Source organism: Lithobates pipiens, unplaced genomic scaffold (assembly GCF_037356315.1).
Source record: "Lithobates pipiens isolate NorthernLeopardFrog02 unplaced genomic scaffold, aLitPip1_a1.2 Scaffold_8, whole genome shotgun sequence".
Lineage (NCBI taxonomy): Eukaryota > Metazoa > Chordata > Amphibia > Anura > Ranidae > Lithobates > Lithobates pipiens.
Genome location: NW_027507903.1, coordinates 98,463,061 through 98,480,699, shown reverse-complemented (window position 1 = coordinate 98,480,699; position 17,639 = coordinate 98,463,061). Strand labels below are relative to the sequence as shown.

General features: G+C 47.7%; 1 protein-coding gene across 1 annotated transcript in view; it reads left to right on the top strand.

Annotated features, from left to right (window-relative positions):
• Nucleotides 1-465: 465 nt before the first annotated feature.
• GTF2A2 (general transcription factor IIA subunit 2) overlaps nucleotides 466-17,639 on the top strand; it is an 81,753-nt gene continuing 64,579 nt past the window's right edge. Inside the window, exon 1 of the mRNA XM_077473409.1 lies at nucleotides 466-721. Coding sequence (XP_077329535.1) covers nucleotides 650-721 — 72 coding nt within the window. The 5' untranslated portion in view covers nucleotides 466-649. The remainder of the gene's footprint in view (nucleotides 722-17,639) is intronic.

The window sequence follows — 17,639 nt, the reverse complement described above, 5'->3', positions numbered from 1 at the left end:
CAAAATTTTATAACAAACTATGAAACATGATTTTTTTTTTCAAAATGTTCCTTTTTTCTTTTTTTTGTTTACAAAAATAAAACCCCCCAGCTGCGATTAAATACCACCAAAAGAAAGCTCTATTTGTGCGAAAAAATTATACAAATTGAATTTGGGTACAATGTTTATGACTTCACAATTGTCATGCAAAGTAGGTCAGCGCTGAAAGCTGAAAATTGGCCTGTGCGGGAGGGGGGGTTAAGTGCTCAGTAAGAAAGTGGTTAATTGTAACGTCTCTTCTCCTATCCCTGCTACAGTGATCATGTGATTACACATTGTTAGATCGACGCATGCGTAGTAGTACACTGTAAATACACCGCTAATACTTTCTTTACTAGAACATAGCGAGCAAACAAATGTGACTATTTCCGGTGTTCTGTGTTATCCAGTTCGCTCTGTGCGTGCTCCGCCCATTTCCGGTTCCTCTGCATCACTTCCGCCTCCCTCCAGTGGATGGGAAGTCGCCGCTGCCGAGTTACAGAGCTTCCGGTTTTTGCTCCGGCTGTATACGGCAGTTGGAAAGCGAGAGTCTGCCCCGACAAGCGGCGGGAATTGTGTGCTGTACTCCGCACAGGAGAGCCTGGTGAGCCGTGTGTGACCGCCGTACATCATGGCTTATCAGCTGTACAGGAACACCACACTGGGCAACAGTCTACAGGAGAGCCTTGACGAGCTGATACAGGTCAGAGGACGTGCCCCCCCCCCCCCCTTACTGCCAGCCCCCTCCTGTGTACTATAGCAGATACGTGAGGAGCGGTTAAAGTGGTAGAAACTGTGCAAAGAAGAGAACAAATTGTCCCTGCAAGGCAATGTTATAACGTGCTGATTGTATCACATTATAAGAGACTAAGCTTAGAGCAAAGCCACCCAGCACCACGCTGTCACCACTCATTGCCTTCTGTCTTCACCTTCCTTCCAGGTTCCTGCCACCTAAATGGCTGAGCCACCGTGATGTCACTCCCGCGCACACATGTGGGCGTCACGGCACAGAGTACTGAAGGGATGGTATGCGTGTGCCGTCCCTTCAGAACGCTTGCATCTGTGATGTCACTGGAATATCACCTAAACGTGCGTTCACTTTACTGAGCTTTATTTTTTTTTTTTTTTAACAAGTTTTTATTGAAGTATACAGAAAAATACAGAAAAATACAACTTAAAGCCAAAGTAACAGGAACCGTTTTGACAAGCTATAACAGTACAACTTATACAAACATGGAGTAACAGCCGTGTATTATGCATGCTAAGTCCAAGACTACATTAGACAGCTTGAGGAGTATAAGGACACAAACTATAAATGTTGTGTGTAAAAAAATTCGTTTTTCAAATGGGTGGAGGGGAGGGGAGTGGCTCCACCCAGACACCCCGACAGGGAGCTGGACTGTGTCCAAGCGGAGGCAGATCCAACCCCCCACCATAAGGTCCTGTTAGTCTCCTTACAGCTAGTTAACCTACACGTAGATCAAAGGCAGCGGCTTTGAATCCGAGTATGTATAAAAGAACGGCCTCAATTAAACTAGAAGGACGGAGTAGCATAATAAAGAAGTAAAAATTTGACACCCTGTGAGGCTCCTTAATGTAAACCGTAAGATGCGTGAGTATAATCACAACCGAAGACCACCGGAAGCTATCTCCACAGTTTATCTGTATCTTAATGGGCGGTGTATAACCAGGATACTATCGGCTACATGCATAGAGATAATCTCTTCAGAGACAAGTTGTCTTGTGAAGAGGGGATCTAAATCTCTCCTCAGGGGAGAAGGAGGCTCTCCGGAGTACTGGGGTTAGGGCTCCATCGTAAGAGGGAGCAGAAACAGAGACAGGAGGGGGAAGAATCCAGGAAAGGAAAAGTAAGAAAGATATAAGAAATAGGAGGTCTGTCCATTGACTCCGCACCATCTACCCAGTATGATGTGTGAGCGACTTATAATCAGGGGTAGAAAGGAAGTGGAACCAACAAGCCCAGGTAGAGGTGAATTTTTCTTGTTTGTCATGGGCATGATGAATCAAGTCCTCCATTTCCGCAGTTTTGCGGACTCTCGCCAGCCATTCTGCGATCGTGGGTGGATCGGAGTTTCGCCATTTGGTCGGTACACAAAGTTTGGCTGCATTTAACATGTGCATTGGTAGTGAGCGAAAATAATGTTTTTTGGGGATAGAGGGCAAGCCTAATAGAAATTGTGAAGGTCGGAAGGCCAAGTCAAAGGTGGTAACCTGTTTGATCACCCTATGAACTTCTTTCCAAAACGGTTGTAATTTGGGGCAAGACCACCAAATATGTAAGAAAGATCCTATTCCATCTAAGCAGCGCCAACATTGTGGGGAGAGGTGTGGGACGAAACGTTGTATTTGGAGAGGTGTTCTGTTACTGAGCTTTATTATAGGCTGACCTGCACGTAAAAGTACCAGAAACAAGTAGGGCTGAAACGATTAATCGATATTATCGATAATGAAATCGTTGTCAACGATTTTCATTATCGATTAGTTGGTCTGCACCATGTGATCCGCGGAGCGGGCCGCGGCCTTAGGAAAGACAGCGGCTTCGGCCTAGCTTCGGAGCTGGCAGCCATCTTGGTACACCCGGCGGCGGCGAGCTGCGCGCTGACGTCACCCCCAGCGCGGCGTTCAGCCTGTCAGCCCAAGTGAATGAATTCTGGAGGAGTCATGGAGTTCTTCTGTCCCCGCACATCCCCCGTCCTCTTCTTCTGTCCCCGCACATCCCCCGTCCTCTTCTTCTGTCCCCGCACATCCCCCGTCCTCTTCTTCTGTCCCCGCACATCCCCCGTCCTCTTCTTCTGTCCCCGCACACATCCCCCCCCCGTCCTCTTATTCTGTCCCCGCACACATCCCCCCCCCGTCCTCTTCTTCTGTCCCCGCACACATCCCCCCCCCCCCCCGTCCTCTTCTTCTGTCCCCGCACACATCCCCCCCCCCGTCCTCTTCTTCTGTCCCCGCACACATCCCCCCCCCCCCCGTCCTCTTCTTCTGTCCCCGCACACATCCCCCCCCCCCCGTCCTCTTCTTCTGTCCCCGCACACATCCCCCCCGTCCTCTTCTTCTGTCCCCGCACACATCCCCCCCGTCCTCTTCTTCTGTCCCCGCACACATCCCCCCCGTCCTCTTCTTCTGTCCCCGCACACATCCCTCCCCCCCCCCCCCGTCCTCTTCTTCTGTCCCCGCACACATCCCCCCCCCCCCCCCCCGTCCTCTTCTTCTGTCCCTGCACACATCCCCCCCCGTCCTCTTCTTCTGTCCCCGCACACATCCCCGCTTTCCAGCGCTGCCGTGATTGGAGGCTGGGCTCTGCACATGCGTGCATCCATCTCCCGGCTTCGGGGTGCCCTTCGCTCCATTTGGAGGAGTCGGCCGAGTCACGTGTGGCGGGTCCGGACTGAGACTCCGCCCCACACCACCCCGGCACACCGAGGAGGAGCCGCTGTCACCATGAAGCCGTGAGAAAACCCGAGACACCGGAGGGGGGGAGGGGAGCACTGAGAGGAGGTGGGGCAGTGACACCATGTGAGAGGGGAGGAATGTGTCATCTATACTTACTGAGGGGGACACGTGGGTGTGCATGTGCGTGCGTGTGTGGAGATATATATATATATATATATATATATATATATATATATATATATATATAATAATTTCTCCCCCCCCCCTTTTTTTTTTTTTTATCCGATTAAAGCGGGGTTCCACCCTAAAGTGGAACCTCCGCTGATCGGATCCCTCCCCCCCTCCGGTGTCACAATTGGCACCTTTCAGGGGGGAGGGGGGGTGGAGATACCTGTCAGGTATTTACACCCACTTCCGGGCATAGACTCCCGTGGGAGTCTACGCCATTTCCTGTCCTGCCGCGCTGTCTGCTGGGACACACACGGGTCTCAGAGACAGCACAGAGAATTCCTATTGCGCTGCGCGACTCGCGCATGCGCAGTAGGGAACCGGAAAGTGAAGCCGATTCGCTTCACTTCCTGATTCCCTCACCTAGAATGATGGCGGCAGCAGCCGAGGGCCGAGCGATCGATCGGCCTCGGCTGCCGGCATCGCTGGAACCCGGGACAGGTGAGTGTCCATTTATTAAAAGTCAGCAGCTGTAGTATTTATAGCTGCTGGCTTTTAATTTTTTATTTTTTTTTGGTGGAATCCCTCTTTAATCGAAAAAATAATCGGCCGATTAATCGATTATGAAAATAATCGTTAGTTACAGCCCTAGAAACAAATGTACTACAGATAGAAGGCCCCCTGCAAACGGGGCACTCACCCAGTTCCTCTAAACTCCTTTTCTCCTGGCAGGAGATAAGCCAATTGGGAAAGCGTGGTAAAGATTGCGTTTTATGCACATTTGGCATTAAAGTGTTACTAAACCCACAACAGTAAAATCTGTGTGTGTGTGTATATATGTATGTATGTGTGTGTGTGTTTGTTACACTAAATATAAATTATAACCCAGTGCTACTATTATAAAAAAAAAAAAAAAGAAAAAAAAAATCATACATCAAAGACCTATAATCAACTACTTGTCTGCCATATAGCAGAATGCCAGCGGCAAAGTGGTTTCAATATCTTGACCGGACGTCAGATTGACTCTCCTGAGGATATTAAGCTGCTGATGATCGTTGTTGCGGTGTGTTAGTCTGACGCCCCGCAACACCAATCTAGGTAAAAAGTCTCTGACGGAGACTCTTTACCACGTGATCAGCCGTGTCCAATCACAGCTGATCACAATATAAATAGGAAGAGCCGGTGATCAGCTTTTCCTCACTCACATCTGACAGACGCAAGTAGAGGAAAGCCAATTGGCAGCTCTCTTGATGGGGTGGGGGGGGTCTGTGCTGATTGTTTATCAGCGCAGCCCCCCCTTGGATGTCGCCAAGGACCACCAGGGATGCCAACATACTGGACCACCAGGTATGCCCCAGACCCCCAGGGAAATGCTGTGCCCAGGCAGCTGCCAATCAGTGCCCACTGACAATGCCCAGCACTGCCAGTGCCACCAGGAATGCCCATCAGTGAGTGCCTCATGTTAGTGCCTATCAGTGGCCAGCAGTGTCGCCTATCAGTGCCCATCGTCAGTGCCCGCTCATTGGTGCCACCTCATCGGTGTTGCCTTATCAGTGCCCATCAGTGAAAGAGAACTTGCTTATTTACAAAATTTTATAACAGAAACAAAACCAAAACTTGAAATTTTTTTTTTTTTCAAAACTTTAAGTCTTTTTTTTTAATTTTATTTGTTTAGCTAAAAATAAAAACCGCCGAGGTGATCAAATGCCACCAAAAGAAGGCTCTATTTGTGGGTACAAAATGAGAAAAATTTAGTTTGGCTACAGTGTAGCATGACCACCTAATTGTCAAAGTGCGACAGCGATGAAAGCTCAAAATTGTCCTGGGCAGGAAGGTGTATAAGTGCCCTGTATTGAAGTGGTTAAGGGTGAGCTCAGGCGTGTTCACAAGCCGCCCGCCAGAAAGTCAGCAGTGCAGATTGCTAATCACAGACAGTGAGACATTGTCCTGATGTGCGGCTGCAGAGATCAGGAAATGTCTCGCTGCTTGTGATTAGCGCTCCGCAGAGATGACTTCCTGGCGGGCTCTGCACATGCGGCTTGTGAACACACCTGAGCTCATCCTTACCTGTAATGGAACACAGTGAAAAATAGTCTATATACACAGTCCCAATATCAAATGCTGGCAAAACAAATTGTATCAAAGACTTTGCTTCACCAAACTGTGCATAAATGATATTGTAGTCAGAGTCTGGATAGTGAAAGGACATGAAACCCCCCAACCCTGGCGACCTGAGGTGTGCCATGGTCGCCCGTGAGAGTATACTTAAAAGAGAGCATACCCTAAGAGTAAATAAATGACAAAATGGGAACGGGTGGGAGGGAACCTGGAAATGCAGCCGACGAGATCATAGGGGGAGAGGAGGGGATTAAGAAGCCCCACACTCCTCCTGCAAATGCAGGCTAACCAATGGCCAGCCTTCTAACTTGTAGTCAGTCTGGATAGTGAAAGGACATGAAACCCCCCAACCCTGGCGACCTGAGGTGTGCCATGGTCGCCTGTGAGAGTATACTTAAAAGAGGGCAAAAAGACACGAACTAGGTATGAAAAGTGATTTTAATGAAACCAACAAGAAATAATCAACCTAACATGGTAAAAGCTCGTCTGACCTCAGCATGTGGATCTGGAATGTACCTAGTATAGCATGACGATTGCCAACGTCCTATGAACTTAATGACATGGGAAGGGACCCCCTGTTTGGAAGCTGCGCCAATCCTGAACGAGTGTCCTGAGAACTGTTTCGGGTTGAGCCCCAACCTACCAAGCAAAATTCTAACATGGGAAATTAACTGACTGGAGGAGAGGCCCTGCGAAGGAAAGGGTAGTAATGGGCTGTCGGGAGGAGCTGCAGAGAACAAGCCCATGAGCTGATCTAACACCTCCACTGGACACCAGTCAGAGTGAGATCTGTAAAACTTAATGACAAACCCCTGCCCCACCTGGCGGTTCTTATTGTTGGTAAGCTGAAGTGAATAATGATCCGACCACCTGATGAGACTATTCTTCAGGAGAACTGATGTGTGACGCCCAGCACGAGACACCTCCCCTGGCCTCCGGAACCCAAAAAAACAAAGGTATATCGATGCTTTCAGAACCACACTAGGACCCAACCCGAAGGGCGAGAGGGAAAGTAAATCTGCTAACCCCCGGAACAATTGCCCTGAAATAGGCAAACGTGTGACAGCTGGCCTCCCCTGCGTTTTCTGAATACCTTTAAGCATCGCTCTAATAGGATGAGCCGCAAAAAATGACGGAAACTCAGGATGGAGCAGGGAAAAGAAATGTTGGACCCCAGCGAGGAATAATTTGATGGTGTTGAAGGAAAGAGACAATTTATCATGGCAATAAGCCATGAAAGCCAGAATGTAACTGACATCACCCACCCTATTAGAGGGGAAGAGGGACCTGAAACCATTGAAACACCTCCAAGCCGTTCTGTAAGCCCTGAGCGTGTTTCTGGATAATGATGCATTGATTAAGCCGGCCGCTTTAACACCTAGAGCATCTAATCCAACCTCAGCAGGGCAAATGGCGGAACTGGCATGCCCCTCCGATCTGCCTCTGGATGCTGCGAAAAGAAACACTGAAAATCAGCCCTAGATAATGCATCAGCAGCCCCGTTAAAAACCCTGCTAATAAACTCCCTCTGGAAATGAAAACTAAATTTAAGGCCCAACCACGTCAATCTGCGCATGAATGCCATAATCACGAGAGAACCTGACCTCCCCTTGTTGATGATCTCCGCCGTGGCCATGTTGTCAGTGAAGAAAATAACCGTCTGCCCAGACCAAGAGGCACCCCAAGTGCAGGCAGCGGCCACAATGGGGAAAATCTCAAATAGAGCGGAAGTCCGTGAGAAACCTGGAATGTCTGCCACCTCCGGCGGCCAGGGGCCCGCAAGCCACTGGTCCCCGAAAATAGCAGAGAAGCCTACCGAAGCGGCGGCATCCGAAAAAAAACTGACGTAGGAGCATGAATGAACAAAGAAATCCCATTCCAACCACACAAGAACTGATCCCACATGAGAAGATCGGCCCTAGCGTCAGCCCTCAACCACACTACCGAATCCGCTTCTCGGAAGAGCGGCAGGAGGGCCAGGAGTCTAGACACAAACAACCTGCCCAGAGGAATGATCCTCATGGCAAAATTGAGCATACCCAAAAGCGACTGCAGCTCTTTTATAGCACACCGGAGACCTGACCAACTTGTGAATGAACTCGCGGATCCTCACCAGCTTGTCCTGCGGTAAGCTAGCCATCATATGGACAGTGTCCAAAGTGATCCCCAAAAAGGTAATCGCTGTGGACGGTCCCTCGACCTTGTGGGTAGCCAAGGGGACATTCAGATCCCTGAATAGCTCGGTGAGAACCGAGAGATCCTTGGGTGGCTGAGCCGGGAACTCCAGCAGCAAGAAATCATCCAGGTAATGAATAACCTTGCCACACCCCAACTGCGTAGACAAAATCCAATTGAGCGCAGAAGCAAAATTGTTGAAAATCCAAGGGCTACTCTTGGAGCCAAATGTAAGCTTGGTAGCGAAGTAAAACTGCCCCCGCCATTTGAAACCATGCCACTGCCAGAGAGATGGTCTGATTGAGAGGAGCTTGAAAGCGTCAGATGTCTGCTTTCGACAACCATGTCCCCCTGGCTGACTGCAAGATATGTTGAATGGCAGAATCCACTGATGCGTACTGCAAGGAAAACTCCTCAGATGGGATAAGAGAATTTATACTACGAATATGAGAAGAATGAGGAGCCGACAGATTGTAAATCAAACGATATTTATTGGAAAATTTCCCTTTTACAACACCAATGGGGCTGACCCTCCACATACTGAATGGCGGGGACAAAAAAGGCCCAATCACAAACCCCTTAGACGGCTCATCCTGCAACAGCCGGTCCACCACACCGGCAGTGTCGGCAGCAGAGACCAAATTGGCACATTCGTGAGACTGCAATGGGAGGGTGATTAAACCCGTGTGAAACCCCTCCGAAAACCCATCCACCAAGAACCGCCTGAAACCCGGGGAAGGATGATGGCACAACCAGAAATCCAACCTGGGAATATTGACCCCGGCTCAGTCAAGACGCCCCGGATGGCTTGATCAGACAAGTGGTTTTAGGATGAGCCCTAAAGCAGTTGGGACACACATGCAGCAACCTACGTTGATTGTAATTACAGGTTGTATAATTGAAGATGTTACAAAGCTGAGCCTTACCCAGCAAATGGATGGGTCTGCCAAGTTTGTCAAACTGCCCCGAAGGCCCAGAGGAAGGACCACTAAAACCTGACCTGTGAGCCCCAGAAACCCCTGGGTCGTCCAGATTGGGACACCAATTGGCGGTGTGGGCTGCTGATTGACAGCACAAGTAGGAGATTTCTGACTAGCAAAGTGCCTACAGAATAACTCTGTGTCAATGTTACTCCAACATGTGACCAAGTGAAACTGAGCCCACATTGCAGCCACTTTGGAAGAGAAAGACCTATGATAATCATAGAATGTTAAACCGCCATATTTGTGGGCCAAATCTACCACCTTGTGTAGGTAGAGGTCCAGCTCCTCCCTCCTGCCGGAACTAACCGTGCAGATGACATCCCTAAAAATACCGAAAGCCAGTACAAATTCAGCAATGCTTAGCTTGCGGTTAAGCCTGGGATCACGGGTCCTGAGGACCACCGAAACTTCCCCGCAAGCATAAGCTTTGTTCTCTACCACATCCTGCGATGCAATGAGTAGAGACGCCAGATTGACATCTTTCCCCTCCAAGATGTCCTTCTTCAGATTGGCCGGAATGAAGTGAGCGGGAGAAACTGAAGGCAACAAGGCAGAAGCTGAAGGAACTATCAAAGGTACAGGTCCACTGCTGTTACCTGCAGACGGCACCAGACCAGGGGAAGCCACCGGCAACACCGCACTGGCTGTACGGGCCTCCAGTACATCCATCCTGTCCTGCAACAGCTGAACAGAAGTAGACAAGGTATTCAATACTGCATGGATCTGCGTCAGTGATGTGACCAGGGATGCCTGATCCGTGCTGGCGGCGGGCTGTGGCTGGGAAGGAACTGGAAAGAGGAGTCTAAATTCCGCTTTCCTGGCCGAGGCTGGGAAAGGAATGCCTCTGCCACGGAGTTCAGCCATGAGCCTAGGAACAGTCCAACTCCTCAAAGATGGTGTACTGCCGTGCTCCGAAGCCCTAGCCGGAGTGGATGGGATGAACGCAAATTCGTCACTTTCAGACATGTGTGACATGATCCAATCTGTAGAAAAACCAATCAAAACATCAAGCACAACCTGACATGCCCAAACCTACCTAACCTAACCGAAATGGTGAGTGGCGCTGATAACACAGAACATAGCGCATGAGATGCTAGTGACCGCGACCCCCCCTGCGTGAGTGTAGCACGAGCCTGAGCAACCTGTGGCACTAGAACAGGAAATTAAAAACGAAAAAACTCAGGGCTTAGTACCCACAGACCGTGGTAGGCACGAAATAAGAATGTAAGTGACGTGCAACGTATGACGTATGAAAGTACAGGCGAGAAGATTGCAAATACAACCAATTAAAAACGAAACCTCAGCCTGTACGGATCTGAAGAGACAGATCAAATTATGTAAACGCCTAACTAACCCCTGGGCAAGAAACAAGCGAACACACCTGACGTTCCTGAAAGAACAGAAGAATTAACCTGCGACACCACGATGAAAGACCTGAAAACAATGAAATGCAATCGACATTACCCTAACCAAAAAGAACTGAACCCCAAGGAAAAAACCCACCCGAACAGAGAGAACGTGCTCTGTGGTGGGAAAACCCCCGGGTAAGAACAGTGGTAACCGTGACCCTGAGCCCCTGAAAAAGAGGCCAAGAGCCAACCCAAACCCACCAGGCTGGAACAACCCCTAGCCCCCCACACCTGAAACCACCGTGACCCCCAGAGCCGTGGTCCTCCCGTGAGAGCTGAGTGGCAGCCCGAATGAGGGGCTAACCGTGGCCACACAGCTGAGGAAAGCCCTAACCCCATAGGAGAAAACCTGTGCGCCCCAATCCATGTGCATTTAAACCCGACAGAAATGACCCCAGCTCGTGCCAGCACCGATTGGACCCAGAGCAACAAAAACCACGATGACCCCCCCAGCCAACCCATAGACCTACTAACAACACCAGAAACCCTGAACCCCCAAAGGGATAGGTACATGAACTCCGCTACTTACCCCTTTGTATTTATTTTATTTTTATTTTTTTGTGTGTGTGTGTGTGTGTGTGTGTGTGTGTGTTTTTTGTTTTTTTATTTTTTATTTTTTCTTCTTCTCAATCACCTTGACCAACAAACTGTATACCAACTGATACTCCTGTGAAGAAAGAGGAAAAAACACCCTATGCGTGGGGTGGAAACGCCAATGAACCCCTGCAGCAGATTGACAGACACACAAATGAATATGACAGACATGATTGACCTAACACCTGTAAAAAAAATTTGACAGAAACCAGACCAACAAATGCAAACACCCCCCCCCCCCCCTCCGCCACCTGCCCAACCATCATGCTGCAGCCCCAGACATACCTGCACCGTCAGCAGAGTCACTACCCACCGCAGCTGAACCCCCGCACATAGGAACTGCAACCACTAGCGCCGACTGGAGCGACCTGCCGCTGATCCCTGGAACGAGCCTGTATGAGGGGAGATAGAAGAGTGAGCATCTCCCCCCGACCGAACGATGCAGCAAGGACGACTGCAGACACCCACCGATATCCAAAGTGCTCTGGCCAATCGCCTTGCGTTCTGATCCCTGTTTTACCTTTGGGTCAGGAACAGCAGGTCCCCTCTGGGGGTAATTAGTGGATTGACCTGGCGTATTGATCCACTGTCTCCCCTCTTCTTCCCTAGTGGCTTAATAAGCCTTGACTCTCCCTCAAGGATATCAGATATGGATGGGAACAAAAAAGAAAAAAAAACTGCGGGATCCAGTGCTCTCTGCTTTAAAAGTATTTATTTCTCCAATAAAAAACACATTCAAGGTACTCACAAATGAGACACTCAAGCAGTGCGGGCTATCTGGTCATTACAATCTCCATATAAAATTAAATGGCTGTGGGATGACATCACCAACTACGACTCCTCCATCCCTATAAGCATTACATCAGTGCAGGGGACCCCAAAAGAGAAGGATTGAGACTGCTCTGTAAAAAACCATTACACAGAGCAGGTAAATATATTAAAAAAAAAAAGTTATATCTGATTATCTGCAATCACTTTATTGGCATCTGTAGTACATTTTCACTTGGTGCAGTGCAATTTAAAAAAGGTAAAACAAAGGGTGAGGGACTTCTGTTCCTGTGTTTCTCTCCCATAGGGCAGCTCATTAAAATACATGGACTGACATACCTGCAATGTGTGCAGATCTGAACAGAGCTGTATACAGCCTGAAACATGACAGTGTAATTCCATAAAAACTGCACATTTCATTAACTTGATGTCTGGTGATCCTGCCTGTTATAGGGTGACAGCGATGTGTTCTCATCCCCCAGTCATTGCCACTGTGCACACAGGCTTATAACGAGGACAAGAAGTGGCTGTTTCAACTCGCATTACACAGGTACAGTCCACTGTGTCTCCTGGGTGTCGGTCCTCGGTTATCTTTATTGGCCACAGCAGGGTTCACATCATTCCTGCACAGGAGTCGGTCATCCCGGCACAAGGCGACCAAGTCAGCAATGTAAGCTGAGCTGCGCATGCAGCAAGCAGGGTGTGTGTGTGTGTGTGTGTGTGTGTTGTTTTTTTTATTTTATTTTTTAAATTGCAGAAGAGACATTGAAGGTTGAGAGTCTACCTGCTTACAGCTTGTGACACTGGAATTTAGTTCCACTATAAAGGTTTAAACTTTGCCCAGTAAAGGGCCCTTGCTGCCCTTCTGAGAGTGGTTTTCAGTAGATCGTTATTCAGAGGGCGGTTGGCAGGCGGCTGGGAAATGTCTTCTTACCGCTCGTTTTAACCCTGAAAAAGATGAACCACTGGTCTGCAACTGTAAGAATTGCACGTGGTTTCGGGGCAGTTGTTCGGCTCTATTCACATGAATTGGTCACGTTCAGCGGAGGGATAAAAGGTATTTAGCCTTTTCATTTAAAAAAAATAAAATAAACCTATGCACTATAGTTAATGACAGTGTAATCCAAAGGAGATACCAGTAAATTCACTATGTGACTTTACAAACACTAACTCTAAACTGACAACCTATAAAGGCTTTTAAAGCCCCACCTATGGACATTTTTAGGTACTATAATTTGGCACTATTTCCCAGGTTTTACCATTTTAACCCTTTCTCTGCCAGGTCTGTATATCATACGGACCTGACGGGGGGGTTTCAACTGGCAGGCAGACTCCTGCCTAACAGGTGAAGGCATTTAGGCGGCAGTGCTGCTGTCAGAATGCTCACACAAACACCTCTGGTATTAGTGCCGCTGTGCCTGCCCATACTTTGCGGGCTCTGCTTGCCCATCTGTGGGACTGGGAGTGACATGGTGGGTGCCGGCAGCTGGAGAGGAGCAGACACTTGTCTGCTCTCCTCCCCTTCTTCTTGTGAGCTGGAAAGCGACATGTATGACGTCACTTCCGGGTCAGCCTTTTCATGTCTCCGGATAGCTTAGCCGGTAAAAGATGTAAAGATGTTTTGCAATGATCTGCATTGCAAAACATTAAGTTGAGCCCAAAGGAAAACCTGTCTCCTAAATAATCACATAGGGAAAAAGTATGTAATTGGGGGGGGGGGGGGGAGAATGTAAACCCTCTCCTATACCCAGTGAAGTGAACAGCCTGATACACAGGGATGAAACAAATCTCCCTACATGAGTTTTGCATGTATATCTTCTGTCTTCAGGTTTCTATATTCTTTAGAATTCCTACATTGTGTTAGAATGTGGAAACGTCAATTGCAATACACGTTACAGATCGTCGTGCGCACACCGGTGTGAGAGCAATAATTATAACACAAGACCACCTCCGTAACACTAACCCAATACCTATAGAGGGGCTTTTGAAGCGTTCTCTATAAAAAAAAATATAGGGTATTGAAGTTTTGTTGCCATTTCATGGGTGCACACAACTTTAAAGTGGATGTAAACCCAATGTTATCCTTTCTAAACTACTGCCATAGGTGTTATCTATAAGGATATACATGCCTCCTGCATGTATCTTTACCTGTCAAATGTCTTCCCCTCTGTCTGAGACCTGAAAAACTGCAGATTCTGTGGGTGGGTGTGTTGTCTGGAGATCGGTGGGTGGAGTCGTGATGTCAGTAGACTCCCCGCCAACCTCTACACTTCCCTTGTCAATATGCATATTCTGTGTATTTCTTACACTGAACTTCTGCTATGATCACTAACGTGCAGTGAAAAGGCAGGAAAGTAACGACATGACTTCAGCATGCCCAATTATGCTGAGATATGGAACATCCAATCCTGGCAGAGCAGCAGAAGAAAGGAGTGGGAGGGAATTAAAAAATAATGCATGTCTCTTAGGCTAGTGCACGAGATATGTAAATCACCTGTCACTCACACCAAGGGGGAAGAGTTGACAAAGTTTTTCTCTGTTTGTCAAGATTTATCTCACTGAACAATAAGAGGATTGCTCAGTGCTGGATTAACTGTGGCAAGACTGGGCTCAAATGATAGGAAAGCTTATACTCTACATTATGACATCAAAAAAATTAAAAGAAAAAATTTACGGGTTTACATCCACTTTAAGGTTTGACATGTTGGTTATCTATTTACTCGGTGCAACCTCTTTTTTATATTTTGCAAAAATTTGGGTATTTTATTGCATTTCTTGCTTGTCCTAAAATTCACTTCAGTGTGTGTTTTTTTTGATCTTTTATTGTTCCCTAGACCTTTTGCGGTGTGTATTCTTGAGATCTGTGGACCTCAAGCTGCGTCAGTCAGACCAAAGTGGTGCAGGGACTACTTTGAAGTCACACAGATTTGAACGGTACTAATTGGAAATCGTGGGGTACGACTTGTCATGCGACTTTTCAGTCCCAAGCCACACTAGTGGAATGCGTAGCCTTAGGCCTCTTTCACACATGGGGACTGTTCAGGTCCGGCTGCCAGTTTTGTTTGTTTTTTCGGCGGACCTAAGCGTACACTCCATGCATCTCTATGAAGCGTCATGTCCGCGTACATCCGCTCCACTAAATCCAGACGGATGGTGGTCCGTTTTAATCCACTCTCCCCATAAAGGGAGAGTGGAAATCTGACGGGTCCATCTGTGCACAATGAGCGGAGACGGACCTGTCATCTGCCGGCTCCGCGGGGATCAACGGATCGATCCCTGCTGAGCAAGTGGAATTCGTATAATGGATCTGCATGTGTGAAAGGGGCCTGGGGGGGGGGGTCACTGTGAGACTAATAGGGAGGGGAAAAAATAAGATAAGCAAAGAATTATTTTTTAAATTACTGCCTGTCAGTAGTAGTGCTACATTAGCGCTTTTTTTTTGTCTTTTTAACCACTAAAGCCCCGGACCATTTTGCAGGCTAAAGACCAGACCACTTTTTGCGATTCGGCACTGCGTCGCTTTAACTGACAATTGCGCAGTCGTGCAACGTGGCTCCCAAACAAAATTAACATCCATTTTTTTTTTTTTTTTCCCCCACAAATTGTTTTCTTTTGGTGGTATTTGATCACCCCTGCAGTTTTTATTTTTTGCGCTATAAACAAAAAAAATGGTGACAATTTTGAAAAATAAAAGCATTCTATTTTGCTATAATAAATATCCCCCAAAAATATATTTAAAATTTTTTTTTTTCTGTTTTGGTCGATAAGTATTCTTCTACATATTTTTGGTAAAAAAAAAAAAAAATCGCAATAAGCGAGTGGTTTGCGCAAAAGTTAGTGTTTACAAAATAGGAGACTTTTTTTTATGGCTTTTTCTTTTAATTTACTAGTAATGGCGGCGATCAGAGATTTTTATTGTGACTGCGACATTATGGTGGACACATTGGATATTTTTGACACATTTTTGGGACCATTGTCATTTATACAGCAATCAGTGCAATACAAATGCACTGATTCCTGTGTAAATGACACGGGCAGTGAAGGGGTTAAGTGTCTCCTAGGGTCTTGTTTATAACTGGGGGGGGGGGGGGGGCGTGGCTGTCTGACACGTCACTGATCTCTGCTCTGATCACACGGAGCAGAGATCAGTGACACTGTTGCTAGGCAGAGCGGGGAGATACTTTGTTTACTTTTGCATCTCCCCGTTCTTCCTCCCCGTGAGGCGATCGCGAGTATCCCCGTGGAGATAGTCCCTGGGACCTGTGATCGGACTCACGGAGGTTCCGACCAGCGCGCGCAACTGCACAGCGGCAAATTTTAAAGGGACGTACCTGTACGCCCATTTGCCTGTCCAAGTCATTCTGCCGACGTACATCGGCGTGCGCCGGTCGGCAAGTGGTTAAGATTGAAAGTCCTTCTGTTAAGAGAACGTTGAGAGAAACTATGTGCATTGTCATCATTGTCCTCTTCACTTTGATCCGTGAAGGATTTTTTAATATCTACAGGACACTTGTTACATACAAGAATGTGTTTTGTCATCCTGGTAGCATTTGGAAATGCATATTTCATCTGACCATATTTGCAAATTACGTTTTTCTTTTCAGAAGAGCTTGTAATGTGAAAATGTCTCCATATGCTAGATGTTGGTCTCGCCATTTTTTCTGAGGGGTGTAGGAAATGAAAAAATGACTACTTTGCACGTATACACGAATCTATGGCTGGAGGTGGGGGAAGAACCAGATTACTGGTAATTCAATTATTATTTACACAAAAGTTTAATAAAATAAACTAATGTAGCTAAATGATTCAGTTTTCTGGATTCAGAATCAGATAAATGTACCTTTTTTTTTAAATTAAGTATATACTTTCAGGTCCTTTTTGTTGCTCTGTATTTTCTTCCAATGCTTTTGAGGCATAATGAGGAGGACAGAACAAGCCAAACGCACCCACTAACATGCAAAAAGGAAAACTGAAACCTTTTTCTTGTTACAATAGCAGCACAGCACCTCCTAAAGGAAGAACTGCCTCGGACTTGCTTGTCCTCACTCGGTGCACAGAAATTAGAATAATCTGATATCGTACATTTTTTTTATTTTTCTTCTTTTTCAAAATGATTTGGAAAATAATTGAACACCCTGTCTTAAAGCAGAAGTTCCGCTAATCTGATCCCTCCTCCCCCCCCCCCCCCCCTCCGGTGCCACAATCGGCACCTTTCAGAGGGGAGGGGGGTGCAGTTACCTGGATAATCCAGGTATCTGCACCCACTTCTGGGACAGACCGCCGCAGATGGTGGGGCCACCCCCCCGTTGTGTTCTGGGACACAGCGGGGACCAGCAGAGACACGCAGCGCGACTCCCGCATGCGCAGTAGGGAACCGGGCAGTGAAGCCGCAACGCTTCACTTCCCGATTCCCTGACAGAGGATGGGAGCGGGGGCAGCAGAGAGACGAGCGGTTGCTCGTCATCTGCCGCCGCCATCGCTGGACCCTGGGACAGGTAAGTGTCAACTTATTAAAAGTCAGCAGCTGCAATATTTGTAGCTGCTGGCTTTTAATATTTTTTTTAAGGTGCAGAACCACTTTTTAAAATAGTTTATTCATCATGTTAACCACTTAAGGACCGCTGTATTGCCATTGTACGTCATCACAATGGCACAGGCAGGCACAAGCACGTAGATGTACGTGCCTGCCTTCCAGCGGGTGGGGGGTCCGATCGGACTCCCTCCCGCTGGATACGGCGGTCCGTTTCCCTCCAGGAGTGATCCGTGATGAGGGGATGGCCATTGGTTTCTGGCCACCCCCTCTGGATCGCTCCTGACCAATGACTAACTTCCTCCCACTGTGTATCGTTTACACAGGAAGAAGGAAGTGATGTCATTCTCCTCGGGGCGGTCTTTTTGACCGGACTACGAGGAGAAGACTAAAAGTAAGTGCACCAAAACACTACACTGACACATAGGTACACATAGGTACACAAACCCCCCCTCCCCCCCC